Genomic DNA, 15,809 nt, shown 5'->3' with positions numbered 1-15,809 from the left:
TTCCCACTCGCACATCAGTCCGATGTGACGACCATTTATCGCGTTTCAGTTTCGATACAGCCAGTCTATGCTTCAGTGCCCACCGTTCCCGGAGAGGCCCCAGTTCCATCCAACCCATGATCTCTCACCCACCGGCCCGTCCCTTCTTCTCGCCACCCCGTCCCTCTTCTCCTCAGCATGCCCATATACTCCCGGACTTCGGCCGCCATCTGAGCACTCTCGCAGTCCAAACTGATGAACTCGGCGCCATCCGGAAAGTCAAAAATACCAAGGTAGCTAGTCACCATCTTGTAGCTCTCCCGCCACTCGAGCCACAAGTCGGTTGTTTGCGCTCGATACATTCGCCTGCGATTGCTGAGGAGATCATTCTCAGGACCGGGCGCAATTTGAATGCTGCCTTTTTTGAGGGTTGGTATGCGGTGAAGTGCGTGAAGGACTTTTGTGATATTTATTGCAAAAGGGAAAACGCCCGTGAACTCAACGGATGTGATAGCACAACAAGGCTGCGTTTCCCTGGCTAAGCGGACGAGAGTGAGACACAGCATATTGGGAGACTGTTGTACGTTGGAATCGTAGAGGCCGTTGGCAGCGATTGAGGACCCTTCATTGTAGCCGAGGTGATACCATGGCCGTTTGTGGATGAGCGCAGAGTCCCAGGGTCGACACTTGGTAGTCATGTGTTCGAGTGGTGTCGGGTCCGGTTGACGCAGCTCAATATAGTGGGTCTTCATGGCGAAGGTCCAGGGGTTGGAACACTCTATCTGCGTGTCCAACAACGTTGCGAGGGCCGATGGCGGTGCAGCAACGACTAGACGTGCAGGTTCAAGAAGTGAGAAGACTTGCGACCAGATCTCGTTTACTGCACGAGACAGTGGTGCATCCGACGTCGATACATGACGCAGTACGTATTCCTGATTCGTATGTACCACCACGCCCTTGATATGATACTTCAACATGTGCTGTTGCACAAATCGTTCAAACCCAGCAAACGACTTTGGAAGATGCGGAAGCCACAAGATGCGCGGTGCAGACTTCAAGAACTCGTCTCCGTCCTGTATGCGGCACAAGTTGATCAGCAGGTCGTCGAAATTCTCCTCGTATGCGGATGCAGAGCTGCTCTTGAACTTGCTGCGCATCCTGGTGTAGATCATGAACTCGTGATTACTTAATCTGGTAAGTTGACCTTGCATGCTATCAACTAATCTTGCGTCGACCGGCACCCACTGCGGTTCCGGATCCAACCCTATCCGGCAATATCGGAAGAGGATAGGGAGTACGATCTTGCGCCAGCGTCGTGATACTTGTGACAAACATTTCAGCGGGATCGCATCTGAAATGGTCAACTGTGGCGTCGGTTCATGCCTGAACTTGGAGATTGAGGGAGGATTGATGTCGAGATGCGACGCGACTTGAATGAGTATTTCGTTTGGGAGGGAGTCCATAGTTGTGTGAGGAGGTGAGACGGGTATCATAGCACCCTCATTCAGGTGTGGATTTCCAGGCAGTGAAGGAGAGCTGTGTGATCCGATGCCATGTAGGTGACGAGAACTATGGGCTGAGGGCATGCGAGTTCGCTCCATGCCGGCAGTGAAGCTGTGATTATGGGATTTTGAATGTGCATATTGAAGGAAGGAAGGAAGGAAGGGACGACGTTGAAGTGTGCCTAGTGCGTGCGTCATTTCCTTTTTGGGAATCATCAAATCTGGCAAGACACGAATCATTTGGGCTGTTCCTTGCCATGCTAAAACATGATAAATTATACGAGTAGGCCGATTCCTCAGTTAGCAGCCAGCTCTGATGGCGCCCTCTAACCAAGCAACGCCAGCCATGACTCCGTCTACTATCCTGACTGTCTTGCCCTCGTCATCACCCAGTTCTTCTACACATGCCTCTCTGACCATCTCATCCATGCCCGCCATACCTGCGCAACCAAGACAGATCGCACCGACTTTCCCCTTTTGTAGAAGTCTCTTGACAGCATCCTTCATTTTCTTGCGCACTTGCTCGGCAGGGGCATCATGCAAGTCTGTCGCATTGAGACCCGTAGTTTCCACTCCAGCAAAACGCTTACTTGCTTCAGCTCCCAGAAAGGCCATTGTGGCGTGTGTAAGGATGGACTCCCAGACTTTTCCCGTGCTTACGATTCCAAACCTCTCCTCAGGATGTATAAGTTGCAGCGACGTGCTGACACTTGCTTCGAAGATGCCTGTCACTGCCTTTCTCGAGTTTTTGATCGCGGGCACTTCCTTCAGTATTGGCACCAGCGGATGCTGCGAGTAGCATGCGACAAGGAAGCCATCGTGTCGGGTGGCTGCCTCGTTGAGATGGGTGATGCAGTGCTTTACCGATTCTGCCGCATCGTCTTCGTTGTTGATGCTCCTGGGACCCGAGGGCGCAGTGAAGTATTCGTGTGCGGTCTGCTAGCTGTTATTAGTTGGTGAACAGCTGTGGTGAGTGGTGTGGTTGACATCTTTGAACTGAAGGGCGTCGACGAGCGGCTTCAAGCCGTTGGTCATAGACTCGGTGGAATTGGGGTTGATGATGAGGATGGAGCGCATCTTGCTATATCTGGCGGTTTCACCGTGATGATACTCGCCCATCAGGCTTATTCAGAGGTCTGTTTTTCCCCGCGCGTGTAGTGACTTGTTGCCCCGCCTTTGACCGTCAGCGTCGCGTTCTCCCACCCGTGATGGAACGAGACTGAATCTGGCATCTTGGACAAGGGTCAGCGAATGACGTCACAAATAGATGATTGTATCGACAAACGCCACGCATGACCCAGTCTGCCACACGTCTGGAGCTTCATCAGCGGCTGAATACAAATACTCGAGCATGGCGAGATGGCTGGAGACAAGACTCGGTTTGTGGCTTGTGCTTGATGAGAAGAGGATGGGGTGGAGCATCAAGAAACCTACTCTACCGGCAGCCCCCTATTCTACAAGTATGGAAATCTCCATGGCCCAGGTCTGCCATGCGACATGCCAAATGCTCCATGTACTGTACTATTGCAGATTGCAAAGCCTCAACCGTCATCATCGCCATCTTCGATCACCAGCCCCCTTGTGTCGCAAGCTCGCCAGGCGCCAGGCCAGGGTGATACTTGTGTTGTAAAACGCCGTCGCGGCCCTTTTCATCTAGACTTCTCCGCACAGCGCACAGCTGTGGCGGTGTAGTGCTAGTTTCTACTCCAGTAGGTACAGTGCTAGTCTTCACTGGACATGCATCCAATCATCACCTTCAGGCTGATGACCGGTCATCTCCATGGCCAGCTCCTTCAATGGTCTTCATCAGCACTGCCAGCGTGCCAGCCTTCCCAGAACCTTCCCCGCGTGAGGCGGTGCAGACTGCATGTATTATAGTAGTATTGTGCTCTACTATGTAACCGACGTGCCAAGCTGTACGGTCTTGGCGTATGACGTTGCAAATCGGGTGGGCGCACCTGCACCTGGCCACCACGCGCTTAGCCCAACCCTGCTTTGGCTGCTCATGTGCTGTGAAGGGCCAGAGCCTACCTAGGTATTTAATCCACCCTGCGTCCTCCCTCCACCTTTTGGACATCACAAATCAAGCCATTTCCATACAAAAGCTCCACATTTGCAGGCTACCTAAACACCTACACTCTCTCCACCAAGACTACTTTCCAAGAAACAAGAAACCAACAAGTCTCCACAAACGCAAGAATGGGTCTCATGTGGCATAAGGGATTCGGCGGCCGCCATGCTGGTACGTTAGTCTCTAGCTCTTGGCCCAAGGAGCCGTTGGAGCCGTTGCTTCCACAAGGCAGAGTGAATGCTAACGGTGCGTTAGGTGGTGGTATTGTTGCTGACAAGCACGGCATTCGTCGCGCTCCCATACGCCTCTCCTGCTTTGGCTTCAGCTGCTTCAGATAATCTCTACAGCATACCGTACTGCACTGATTCGACGACTTTGACGACATGTAAGATCGTCCACTGCCTTATCTCCAGCTCGATAGAGTGCTGACATCAGCGTCCTTTTAGTACTTCCACAATTCACCTAAGGCTACAGCGGCGTTGGTAGGGTCCAGTCATGAGTGGCATGCTGCCGCAATGCATGACATGTCTCAGCAGGCATAGTCTAGCCATGTTATATTCTCCATAGCATAATATACCCGTGAAACATTTCAAAATTTGTCATTATGTGGTGCGCCAACGTATGTTTTGGCTTGTCCAGACACACAGCAACACGGGGAGCCAATGACCACTGTGTATTCACACGAGAAGGTTCATAGTTGGCTCGGAGATGCCCCAGATTTCCACATTATAATGTACAAATAGCCGTGTTCCAGAAGCGTTTTCCAGCTCCCAGACGTCTAGTATTCGTTTCATCTTCTCGAACCGTAAGCCTTGCCATGAAGACCTGTCCAAAGACCGGCGTTTTGATGGAGCCGCAGCACTGCAACCCAAGCCCGCCTTGGTTCTACCTGGGCATTCCGCCTCCCTGTGCCATGGCAGCATTCTGCTCCTGGAACCGATCGCCCAGTCGCTGTGAGCCCTTCATGTGCTTGTCGACACATCGCATCACGCAGCTCTCTTCGCGCGAAGTGAGCGACTTGCTCTCGAAGCCGTTGACGCAGTGGTCAAAGCATTGCTGGACGAGGTTCGAGTACATCTGTGATTTTCTTTGGTCAGATACAACAAGCCAGAGGAGGACAGAGGGCGCCGTGTGTGTTGGTCGTACGTTCATAAACTCCTTCATCTGCTTCTTCTCCATGCGCGTCTGCAGCTCGCGCTGTTCGTTCTGGTTGAGACTGGCATGTGGGTTAGCCGAGTTGGTAAGGTAAGGTAGGGTATGGTGGAGGTGGAGGTGTGAAAGGTAGGGTGCAAATCACATACGACTCCATATTGTGCGTATCTCAATTGCTGTTTCCCAGTTCTGTAATGGCTGTGTATGCGTCTTCCGTAGCGTGTACTATCTCTGTACAAGTCAAAGTGGAAATCAAAGTCAAGGTGGCTATGACGTGTGTGTGTCGGCGGGTGCAAAAAGCTCGCAGCCCTTCCCTTCGCTCGACAAGAGCTTTCCGCCGAACGCGCAGGGCCAAAGATTGTGTGGGAAGCGAGCTTGGACTGCCAGGCGGTCCGTGGTCCCATCCACATCCACCCCAGTCCTGCCTTTCACCAACGACCCGGAAAGGAAGACTGTCCAGGAGCTGCAGCAGCTAGGACCTTGCCTTGCCTTGCCTTGCCTTGCCTTTGAGGAATCTGGGAAGGCGTTTTTTTTACTTTGTTGTATTTTTGAGTGGCAGCTTGCTTCCCCTTCGAGGCCTTGGTATGAGCTCGACAGGACCTTCTGGCCAGCCTTGTCGTACACGGTCAATGATTCCCAATATCACCTCATTTCCCGCTGGTGTCGCTTGTGCTTCGGCTACGGACGCTACTACGTACATGGTAGAAGTACTCTGTACGGTCTTGAGACCTTTCTACTCTCTGTCCGCGCCAAGGCCCTTCTTTATTCTTGGACTACCTACCACTACCTACCTACTCTTACACCCCCAAGCAAAGAAAAAATAGCAGAGCAGAACACAACACACACACACACACACACACACACAGACACAGACACACAACGCACATTGACAGTAACCATACAACTGCATAGCAGCAACCCTTCTAACCCCCCTCCCTCGGCGCCCAGCATCGCCATCGCCAGCGCCCTTGACATTGCCATTGCCATTCCAAGCCATTGCCATTCCCATCTGCTACAGGTATTCATCGCGCATCGTCATAGTCATACCGGTAGGCTACCCGTCGGTTACGGCCGCCAACCGCCAACGTGAGCAGGATCGACGGCTTGCGTTCGCTACGCTATCTACCTGCTTGCCTGCCCATCTACTTGCTTGCCTGCGCGCTGCTTGCATGTCAGGCGACGTGGTGCTGTCTTCCCTGAATGCTCTCGGTTGCTGCCGCAGCCATACATTGTCGTGGCTAGAGTAGGCCGCAGCGCACACTTCAACAAAGTAGTCCATCGTCGTCGGCCTGCCGCTTTGCTTCACCACCACCGCCCGCCATCATCGCCCTACCCAGCGCGCGACCACCCTGTTCCTGTATGCCCTGCGCCAACACGAGCCACAGTTCCAGGCGCGCTTCCGGTCTTGCCTTTGCGCCGGTCTTGCGTGTTTCGCGGCCCTGCGCAACCAGCCCCTAACCGCTGCAGCTACGCAGTCGCCTCTCCAAGTCTCCCAGCCTGTCAAAGCCAGTGCCGCCGCCGACGACAGCGACAACGTTGCGCCCCTCGCCCTCGCCTGCACCCTCACCGTCGTGCCCCACCCCGGCAAGTCGCCTGCGCGCTCTCTCTCTCCCTCTCTTTCTCTCGCCCGCTGCGATACGAAGTACCCCGCCGACGTGCCTGCGCTCTCGCTACGCAGCGTCGTTACGTAGCGGCCCCCATACTGCCGCCTGCCCACTGTCTGGACCCACCTGGATCTGGACAACACCACAGCACACAACACAGCACGTTGCGATCGCAACTCTCTGACCCAGGCAGTCCCGCGACCACATTGTCCGAGGAGCTGTAACGCTCGCCTGCCCGCCGTCATGCCCGTTGGCACGCAGAACAATTCTCATGCGCCGCGCGTGCGCAATGGGGAGCCCCAGGCTGCCCTAGCAGCTCCAGAGCCTGCATCCGCACGGCGCGATCTCACCTCGTGGTGGAGGCAGTTCAGCAAGCGTCCAGCAAAGAAGGAGGACGAAAAAGGTACGGGCTTCTCGCGCGCTCCCAGCGCCGAAGCTGCAGCGCCGTGGCGGCTTCTCTCAGGCACTGGCTATCCAGGGCGTGCCTGCAGTCCCCACATTTGTTTGTTTGTCGCACCCACTGACCGTTGTGTTTACCTACAGAAACTGCCCCCCAGGGAATATTTGGTGTGGCCCTCATCCAAAGTATACCCTACGCCAATGTTGCTATATCACTCTTCAACGAGCATGGCGAAAGCTACATATACGGCTACGTCCCCATCGTAGTCGCAAAGTGTGGTGTATATCTCAAAGAAAAAGGTCACGTCGCCTTCACCATGCTTGCTTGTGCGCGCGCTAACATTCCCGCAGCTACTGATGTGGAAGGCATCTTCAGGTTAGCCGGCTCGGAGAAGAGGATCAAGGAGCTCAAGACTGCGTTTGATACCCCGCCGCGCTATGGCAAAGGCCTCGATTGGACGGGCTACACTGTCCACGATGCAGCCAACATCCTGCGCCGCTACTTCAACAATCTTCCGGAGCCCATCATTCCACTTCAACATTATGATCCCTTTCGGCAACCCCTGCGGAACCATCAGGCGGAAGCGGTCGGCCCTATCGAAGGTCAAGATCCGTCGATAGGAGGATTCGACCCAGACGCTGCAGTACGGGTATATCAGCACCAGATCAAGGCTCTGCCTTCCCTCAATCGCCAGCTACTATTGTATATCCTCGACTTGCTTGCCGTGTTCGCCGCAAAGGCAGATGTGAACAAAATGACGACCTCAAATCTAGCCGCCATCTTCCAGCCAGGTATTCTGTCGCATCCTCAGCACGACATGTCGCCCGCAGACTATCGGCTAAGCCAAGACGTTCTCATCTTTCTCATTGACAACCAAGATCATTTCCTGATTGGTATGGAAGGCACCGCTGTCGATGAGGGTACCGTCAAGCACATAGAAAGTGGGCCCTCAACCCCACAAGCACGAACACCAACGACTCCAGGTCGCAATCCCTCTGACATCGGACGATCGGCTTCGACCACATCCAGTGCTGGTGCAGAGAGCTTGCGCATGTATGGAGGTATTCGTCGAAACGTCTCAACATCTTCGAAACGGTCACGACGCTCAGGAGCTGTGCCCAGTCCCATTACCCCTGCCTTTTCTACCCCAGCCACCTCGAGTGTTAATAGAAGTAACACTCTGCCTACCAAGCGGTCACCTGCTATCGGTAGTCCGCGATTCCCCTTCAACAAGGTCTCAGGTCCTTCTACACCCGTCGCCGAAGAGGTGAAGAGTCCAGTTTCGCCTCCTCAACATGCAGATGCCTCAGTGAGCGTCGCTAATACAAAGCAAGAAACGGAACAAATTACGAAAGACTCCGAACCGGCCCAGCCCGTACAGGCAGTCGTAGAGCAAGTTCAAGCCGTGCAACCCACGGTATCGGAGCAAGAACCAGCCGCGACCATTCCCAAGAGGTCCGCAACCATGCCGCCTCAAAAGATAGAGATGCCGGCTCCCTTTGCCCATGTCCCCGCTCGACCTCCAAGGCCAATGTCCGTCACGCCAGCTATACATGAGATGCCTGGAGGCTTTCCATTGCCGTCGCCTGGTGTTATCCCGCCAAGTGCGCCTGTCACGCCAGATGTGTCCGCCCAAATTGCACAGGAAATGCTACCCGTCCGCGCTTCTACTCCACTTCAGCGCAGTCCATATCCTAGTCCTCGCCGCAGTCCTCATCGCAGTCCCCAGCGCACTCCCCAGCGCAGCCCTCACCATACTCCCACGCGTGAACGATCCGAATTCCTAGAAGGACCTATCGACTCTGGTCCCTCTGCTGAGCTCACGCCAGCGGTACGCACCTTTACCCAGATCTTAGCCAAGGTGGCGGCCTCGCCGACAAACGAAGCAAAGGATGAACGAAAACCAAAGAAACTTCAGAAGAAACGTGGCCCACTGGGTGCGATTACCAGCGCACACAGTTCTACTCATTCGCTGACTGCTGGGGATGTTGGTTTTGGCGGTTCTTATGTGCCTCCAGCTCTCGAATCACCATTGCAACCGCCACACCCTCCTTTTGCACACGGCCAGTCCCAAGCCAGCGGATCCAAGGAAGGCCTACACTCGCACAATGACACTGTATCATCGCGCCACTCTGGTATAACGTTGAAGCCCAGCATGTCACCATCGGCTTCTTTCAGATCGCATTCGACTGCCACGGAGCACTCCGAAGCCGAGCAGACAGATGATAATCTACCCAAAGAAGAAAAGCGCAGCTTCTGGAAAGGTCACAAGCGTGGTGAGAGCAGAGCAACGCCGACAGCAAGCTCTACGGACCTTCACGGCTCTGTGCCCGGTGGTGACAAGAGCATGAGCTCTTTCGCTAGTAGTTCAGGGAATACTGGAGGTGGACGCAGGAGCCTTCAGTACGATTCCAATCCCAGTCCTGATGCCTCGGTGGTTTATGGAAGTCCGCCAGACCACGACCGATCGGAGAAGAATGGCGTATTCGGCTGGTTCCACAAGATGAGATCAGACCACCAAGACCGGACGGATAAGAAGGAACGCGCCAAAAGTCCACCAGGGAGTTTTAGTCGCTTACCTCCGCCGCAGAGCCTCATGCAGCCATTGAATGATCCTGCCTCAAGAGGTCGTACTATGGAGACTTCGCACGTGACAGAGAAGACCGATAAGTCTGACGATACCACTCCAACTGGGTCAACGCCAGTTGCATCCACTGCTCCCGGAACTTCATCGTCGCCTGTACCTACATCTCCGCCTGCCTCTGTACCTGGGCCTGGCCCTTCACCTGATCCAGTACCAGGAGCTTCGGAACCAAAGCTGCGACATGGCCCCATGGCCCTCCGTAGCGATCTCCCAGCTGCACTCTTTGAGAAGCGATCGGTAGCGCAGTCTCCAAGCAGGAATCCTGCTTTGCCTGACGCGGTCACCCCTGCTTCACCCCCTACATCTGAAACTGCGCCAGTTGAGAACGCTCCCGTCAAAGAGGTGGAATCTGAAGCAACTACCCAGTCAGAGAGTGCGACGGCACAGCCATTTCAAACGGCAACTTCACCATCTGATTCGCATCATGCGTCTTCCAACTCAACTGTAACCATCACGTCTTCTTCTCAACCGCCGACTGCAACCACCACGGCGAATCCCGCGCCTGGTGAGAATGCGCAAGGTGCGCCGGCTACCTCCGCCCAGGCACCAGCTAAGTAGGTTGGATTTTTGGATTTTAGGTGTGCGGTTGCAAAGCGCTACGGTTAGGACGATTGAATGGTTATGGGTGATGATTGTCATTTAGATAGTGAGGTTTGACTGGATTTCATGCAGTGTGGATGTTGACATTCGTCTTTTTTTCTTCTCACATTTGGGCAATCCTGGATGAGTATGATGCAGCTCTTGTTCGGATTGGGAATCGTGCTGCTTTGGACTGGCGGTGAAGTTGTATGTGTGGGGGGGGGGGGTTGTTGTTGAACACAAGAGTACCAAGCTAAGCCCTTTTTGTCTTTTTTTATGGAAAAATGGTGGGTTGATTGGGGTCAGTGGTTGGCTGGTTGGTTGGTTGGTGGGAGATGGGGGAGGGGAGGTTTACTTCTTCCTGCATCTTTTGCATATAATGACGGTTTGGCAATGTATCACTTGGCTGGATGAGCGATGAGTTTATGATGCGTGGGATGGGATGGAATGGGATGGAGTATGATGGGATGGAATGGGATGGAGTATGATGGGGATTGGGATACCTATTGCCTATTCGTAGAAATATGGACTGTTTTGCCATCCATCCTACTCCCCAGCTAATTGTTATAATTCAAAGGGAATTTAACCCAGCGGCCTGTGAAGGGCGAGTGCCGGTTTGAGCTAGTAACTACTGATGGATGTTCCAGAGACTAGATGAAGTGTTTTTCTTGTACTGTGTAGTGAAGGTAGTGTAGTGTAGTGTGCCATAGGCACATGCTGTCTGCAGTGTAGATAATCCTTCCTTTGCCGTGTGTTTGTGTTTGTTATTCATCATCCATTTGTTCTATGTGGGTTCTGTTTCATACAAGGACTCTGCACATGAGTTGAGATTGAGATGGGTATACCTGCCGGTATGCACATGCAAATAATACACAATACCTACCGATCAACACGAGTCACGTCACATCGCGCGCGCGTATTAGGTCTGATAATGTCAGGACAGGTAGAAACTTAAAGAACAGCGTATTACCTCCGTCTTGCTGTATACCCGTCACTGATTCGGTACTAATTTCCCTTTGCTTCTCTCACATTAGAAATTCGAATGCAGAGTGCCGTATATTTTTTGGTCTTTTTCCTGTCAGTCCCTCTATCTGACTACTCTCAGGCTTTGAGAGTGGACTTGATTTCGGTGGCATAGGTGATTGCTGAGCTTAGGAATGAATTATCGAGATAGAGCCCAAGTATATTCGGTCCAAACATGGCATCTACTTTAGTAGAGGATCATGAATAGTAGACTGAACACCTATGCTTGTCCTAGGTCCACGACTATAAAGAGCAAGCTAAAGGATGTGTCAGTAACAAGTTTGGGGATTAGGCTGTGAGCAGATCTTCAATGGCAACGAGGATCGGTGTCGAGGCGCTCTTTTTGCATCACAAAGTTAATATCTAACTGTAGGGGTTCTGCGACTAATGTACGAACCTGTGAGCTTCACAAGATGGTAATTCACCGAGGGACATGCCCGCCAGCCATTTCTGTGGTGTGCCAACAGAATCGCTATCGGCCTTGATGGAATAATTGTGCATACAATACTTCTCCTGAAATCCTATAAAGGTTCTACGATGAACGCTATTCTCTACAAATACATCGCTCTTTGTCCCATTGCATCTTCTAAACAGCAATTGAACGATTCTTACCATATATTCTCTCTACTACCAGTCTGCACAACGACTCGTCAAATCCATATCAACACTTACAATGAAGATCACTGGACCATTCAGTCATGCTACGATCGCCGCTGTCCTGATTCCTCTAATCGCGGGATCACCTCTAGCATCGGCACCAAATAGTTCACCTTGGGAAACTACCACCAAAGATATCCTTATCTCGCAAATCCAGCCGTTCAACCTGGCTTCCCATGTCGACAACTTGGAATCCTCGACCGGTCTCTTGAGCAAGCGGAGCAGCTGGTCCACTGGCGTCTGCAATCAAATGAATGTCCATTTCAAACCAGTAACAGGCGGCTTATGGCATTTCAAGGCTGCCAGATGCGACCGGACTGGAACCGACGTCAACACCTTCACAGTTGATTGTTTCGGAGGAAGAAACTGGGTTGAAGAACACATCGACAAACCAGGCAAATGTGGGCCGAGAGAGTGGTGTGTCGACTTTCGTGGCATCAACAATAAAGGCGGTGGAACCAATGACGTCTATTGTGTGAAAAGAGCCGATATCCACACATGGGTTGCCAACACCTTCGCGAATCCAGTGGACGACCACGTGACATGTAGTCGAAAATGGACGAACGACAGCCCACGGTCAGCCAAGGCACAATTGCTAGTCGACGTCATGGATAACGCTGGGAAAGACTATATTAGTCCCCAAAATGTCTTCTTCACAATCAACAAAAAGTGGGTTGGCAATTCCAAAGGCGGCGACGCTATTGTTGGATCTGGAGTGATAACTATACCACCTCGGGCAGATATCTACGCCTGCGTTACTGCGATTATGAATAAGGGTCAGATTCTCAACATAATGGCCGCTTTGACTTTGCTCTCTTATGTATAGGACCTGCCATTACTACACACAACACGACACAGCGCGCACGCTTACCTCGTAACAACCACGTTGGCACAGCTAGCAAACCCAAAGAACTGAACTGGGAGTTGCTCGTCGTCCTCGCCACAATAGACTAATCGTCCTCGCCCTTCCTATCCAGGTATAGCTCGAGTATTAGTAGCTTAGTAGCAAATGTAATATATCTTACTAAGTAAGGGGAAGCCCGTTTTTAATATATTCTATAACCCTTACCCTGTACCAACCCTTGCCCTACTCTGACCCTTACCCTACCACAACACCCTTACTCTAGACACTGTAACCCTAGGTATTTATACTTGCTTGTCTGTTTTTTCACGTAAGATACATGGCGTCAAGTACTAATTTGCTAGGCGGTCAAGGCACCCTAGTACCGGCCAAACGAACATGAGGTCCTTGCAGCCGAGGATTCCAGTAGCTGCTGCTGATGCTTATGCAGACGCACAGGAGCGAGTTGGCCCGACGTGAGCGTGCTAATGCCCTGCGCTGGTGCCGCGCAAGCAGAGTGTACGCAGGGTTCTCGCCTATAGCGATCCCGAGCTTTACGTGCCAACTTTTTGCCTGCTTGACCGGTAGGTACTGTTGGCCATGTGTTTTGCTCTGTCCAGCCTGGCGATGATGCTGCAGTGATGTGTGCGTGCATGTCCTGAGACTGGTTCCATAGCCGCGCAGCATGATCTGCCGCCCGCGTCGGAATTTATTCACAAATGCGTTGCTGGCCGAAGTGAATGGGCGGCGTGGGTGTAGTTGAATGGATGACGGTGGAGTTGGATGTTGAGGATAAAAATGGAGCGTGGAGGCAAAGCACGATCATCGACGGAGGCTATCGGCACGACGAAGCTACTGTAGAGTAGACTTTTCCCTCTCTTTCTCTCGAATCGAATCATGGCTCGAGCAGGGAGAGCTGATCGGGGCGGGTCTTCTGGCTCGTGTTTCTGCCAGGTGGTGCGTGTCGTGTCTATTATCAGCAGCAGGCTTGGTAGGCGGACGCCTGCTGGCTTTAGGGCTGCTCCTGCCTCCGCCACACACACGCAAACACACACTCTCACCTCCACCTCCACCTCCACCTCTCTGCCTCTGCAAAACCACGACTCTTCACTCGCTCAACTCATCGCTGACTGCAAACTACCTACCCTTCACCATATATTTGTGTATTTCTCCGCCCAAGTGTAATCAATCGACCTCTTCAACCCGTGCGGTTCAGGCTCGAATAGGAAGGACAATTGGTTTGGTTCGTCGCTCTGCTTCCTTGTGTCCCAGCCACCCGGAAACGACAGGTCTTGTGTAAGCTTCTCCAATTCGACCATTGCCCTTGGAACGACTCAACAACCCCGTTCGTCCATGGTGTCGTTCATATATGGGCCCCCAGACATCTCACTGGGGGGGCATGCATCATCATCCTTCCCTTGCATATCGTCTTTTTCCATGACGACTTCGGCCTTGCTTCTGCCCATGACGCTTTGCTAACGCGGGAATTCCCACTCAGTTGATTCTTTCCCTTGATCGAGATAAAACACTTCGACCATCTCGTCCCACTACACCCCATCTTCACGATGCGTTCTTTCGCTACTTTGGCCTGCCTGGCTGTCCCACTGTTCGGGACCGTCTTCGCCGAGGCCCCAGCCCCTGTCTCCAAGGTGGATGCCATCTACGCCAGCGCACATGAGGCATTCCAGGACCTTCTCAATGCGCTGCCAGAGGACTCGCTACATGCAGCATTGGACAGCCTGGAACACTTCAAGACGGGCGTGTTCGAGTCGTATCATCACGGCGTCGAACACGTGCACGATAAGAACCCAGCCCTTGCCACAAAGCTCATTGTTGCCGCTGTACGTGACCTGCAAAAGAGACAAACTCCCTCAAATGGCACCAACACGGAGACAACGGCTCAACCTCCTGCCCCAAGCACTCTGCCTCCACCAGAGAGCACCCAGGCGTCGCCCACCCCGCAAATTACACCATCTCAGCAACCTCCGGCGAGCACTGAAGCATCACCACCACCAGCTCCCACAGTGACGAGCAGCACTGGACGCGCCGTCATCATTCCCGTGGAAAACACCATCACTACCGGTGGCTCTACTGTTGTGCAAACAACTGAAATCCTCAGCGAAGTCACCGCCTCCGTCCCTGTGACCGTCGTCCGCACCAACGAACAAGGCTCCACGGTGACAACCACCGAGAACCGCCCTGCCATCATCATGACCACCACTGACTCTGCCGGCCGTACTCAAGTCACTACTTCTGCTGGCAACTTGGCCCCGACTGCTGGCGAAATCGTCACGGCGACGAATCAGCAGGGTTCCACGTTCCTGACCACGTACACGCCTACGGCTGGCAAAGTCAGCAGCGTCAAGTTGGTCACCACTACGGGCCAAGACGGGCAACCCATGACGTTGACGAGCTATGCGTACGTGGACCCGGCACAGCCGACGCAGACGCAGGGCTCTAGGCCAGATGAAACACGGTCGGGTCAACCGGGACTGCAGACTGCTGCTGCCGCTAGAAACATGGCTGGTCTTGCCGCCGTTGGTGGAGCACTAGCTTTGTTCCTCTGAGAACAGTGTTTTTTCACTACACTATTTGGCCTCTTTCTCATCACATTGAGCACGATTCAGTGAAGAAGATGCAGTACAGAAACGTCAGGTTGAAACGATCAAGACAAGGCGGATCCAAGGGAAAGATCATTACGCCACCCACGACTCTTTTTGCCTCATTACATTCCTTTTAATCGATTATAGCATACAGCATACAGCATACAGCATACACACAACCATCACGGCAGTACCAGCACCAGCAGCATCTCGACATTCCTTGTTTTCGAAACACAGCGCTTCCAAAAGATACCCAACACTCCTTTTATTTTTACCAGCTGGTAGTATCAGCAGCAGTATAATCATTGAATTCATGTACATCCATCAATCAGCCTATTAATGGTTTTGTTTTTCAGGCGTGGCTGTGTACTTTTTTGTTCAAGGGAAACCGGGGACTGGGGGCTTAGACGGGGAAAATAATTTGTGAATTTGTGGATCGTTTGGGGGGGGGGGGGGTGAAGACGAAGCGGATAAAGAATAAGAGACGGGGAGGGTACATAGATGTAAACGCATGACATGGGGAGAATGCAGAGAACACAGAGAAGGCAAAAATGAGGCAAGAATGTCACACAATGCGGATTAGTATATACAGAGTTTATGTGTTTACAGGTCCATCACATCACGTCATGTACAAACATCACAAGATATCTTGATATACCCACAAATCCTCCCAATTCCCAGCGCACATCCCTTGTTTTCATATGCGGCGGAAGATAAAAGACATGTATACTATATTCAAAGGGGGGGTATATTG

At 52.6% G+C, this 15,809-nt stretch overlaps 6 protein-coding genes across 6 annotated transcripts; 3 read left to right on the top strand and 3 right to left on the bottom strand.

Annotated features, from left to right (window-relative positions):
- Positions 1-65: 65 nt before the first annotated feature.
- IAQ61_005457 (uncharacterized protein) lies at positions 66-1,721 on the bottom strand (the record flags this gene model as incomplete). Its single annotated transcript, XM_003840108.2, has 1 exon — positions 66-1,721. One exon carries the CDS (start codon positions 1,719-1,721, stop codon positions 66-68), a length of 1,656 nt encoding a protein of 551 aa, XP_003840156.2.
- A 60-nt stretch (positions 1,722-1,781) lies between these two features.
- On the bottom strand, positions 1,782-3,065 carry IAQ61_005456 (uncharacterized protein; the record flags this gene model as incomplete). Its single annotated transcript, XM_066096802.1, has 2 exons — positions 2,469-3,065; positions 1,782-2,420 (listed from the first exon to the last, which is right to left on the bottom strand). Exons 1-2 carry the CDS (start codon positions 2,598-2,600, stop codon positions 1,782-1,784), a joined length of 771 nt encoding a protein of 256 aa, XP_065953153.1. The 5' UTR covers positions 2,601-3,065.
- A 1,372-nt stretch (positions 3,066-4,437) lies between these two features.
- Positions 4,438-4,861, bottom strand: IAQ61_005455 (uncharacterized protein; the record flags this gene model as incomplete). Its single annotated transcript, XM_066096801.1, has 2 exons — positions 4,438-4,768; positions 4,854-4,861. 2 exons carry the CDS (start codon positions 4,859-4,861, stop codon positions 4,438-4,440), a joined length of 339 nt encoding a protein of 112 aa, XP_065953152.1.
- A 1,690-nt stretch (positions 4,862-6,551) lies between these two features.
- Positions 6,552-9,910, top strand: IAQ61_005454 (uncharacterized protein; the record flags this gene model as incomplete). The annotated part of the gene is made up of 3 exons (XM_066096800.1): positions 6,552-6,711; positions 6,852-7,007; positions 7,059-9,910. 3 exons carry the CDS (start codon positions 6,552-6,554, stop codon positions 9,908-9,910), a joined length of 3,168 nt encoding a protein of 1,055 aa, XP_065953151.1.
- A 1,717-nt stretch (positions 9,911-11,627) lies between these two features.
- Positions 11,628-12,437, top strand: IAQ61_005453 (uncharacterized protein; the record flags this gene model as incomplete). Its single annotated transcript, XM_003840114.2, has 1 exon — positions 11,628-12,437. The coding sequence occupies one exon, from the start codon at positions 11,628-11,630 to the stop codon at positions 12,435-12,437; it is 810 nt and encodes a 269-aa protein (XP_003840162.2).
- A 1,580-nt stretch (positions 12,438-14,017) lies between these two features.
- On the top strand, positions 14,018-15,019 carry IAQ61_005452 (uncharacterized protein; the record flags this gene model as incomplete). The annotated part of the gene is made up of 1 exon (XM_003840115.1): positions 14,018-15,019. The coding sequence occupies one exon, from the start codon at positions 14,018-14,020 to the stop codon at positions 15,017-15,019; it is 1,002 nt and encodes a 333-aa protein (XP_003840163.1).
- Between the last annotated feature and the right edge of the window lie 790 nt (positions 15,020-15,809).

Source organism: Plenodomus lingam (assembly GCF_022343315.1).
Source record: "Plenodomus lingam strain CAN1 chromosome Unknown contig_22, whole genome shotgun sequence".
NCBI lineage: Eukaryota > Fungi > Ascomycota > Dothideomycetes > Pleosporales > Leptosphaeriaceae > Plenodomus > Plenodomus lingam.
This window is presented reverse-complemented; position numbering and strand designations above follow the sequence as displayed.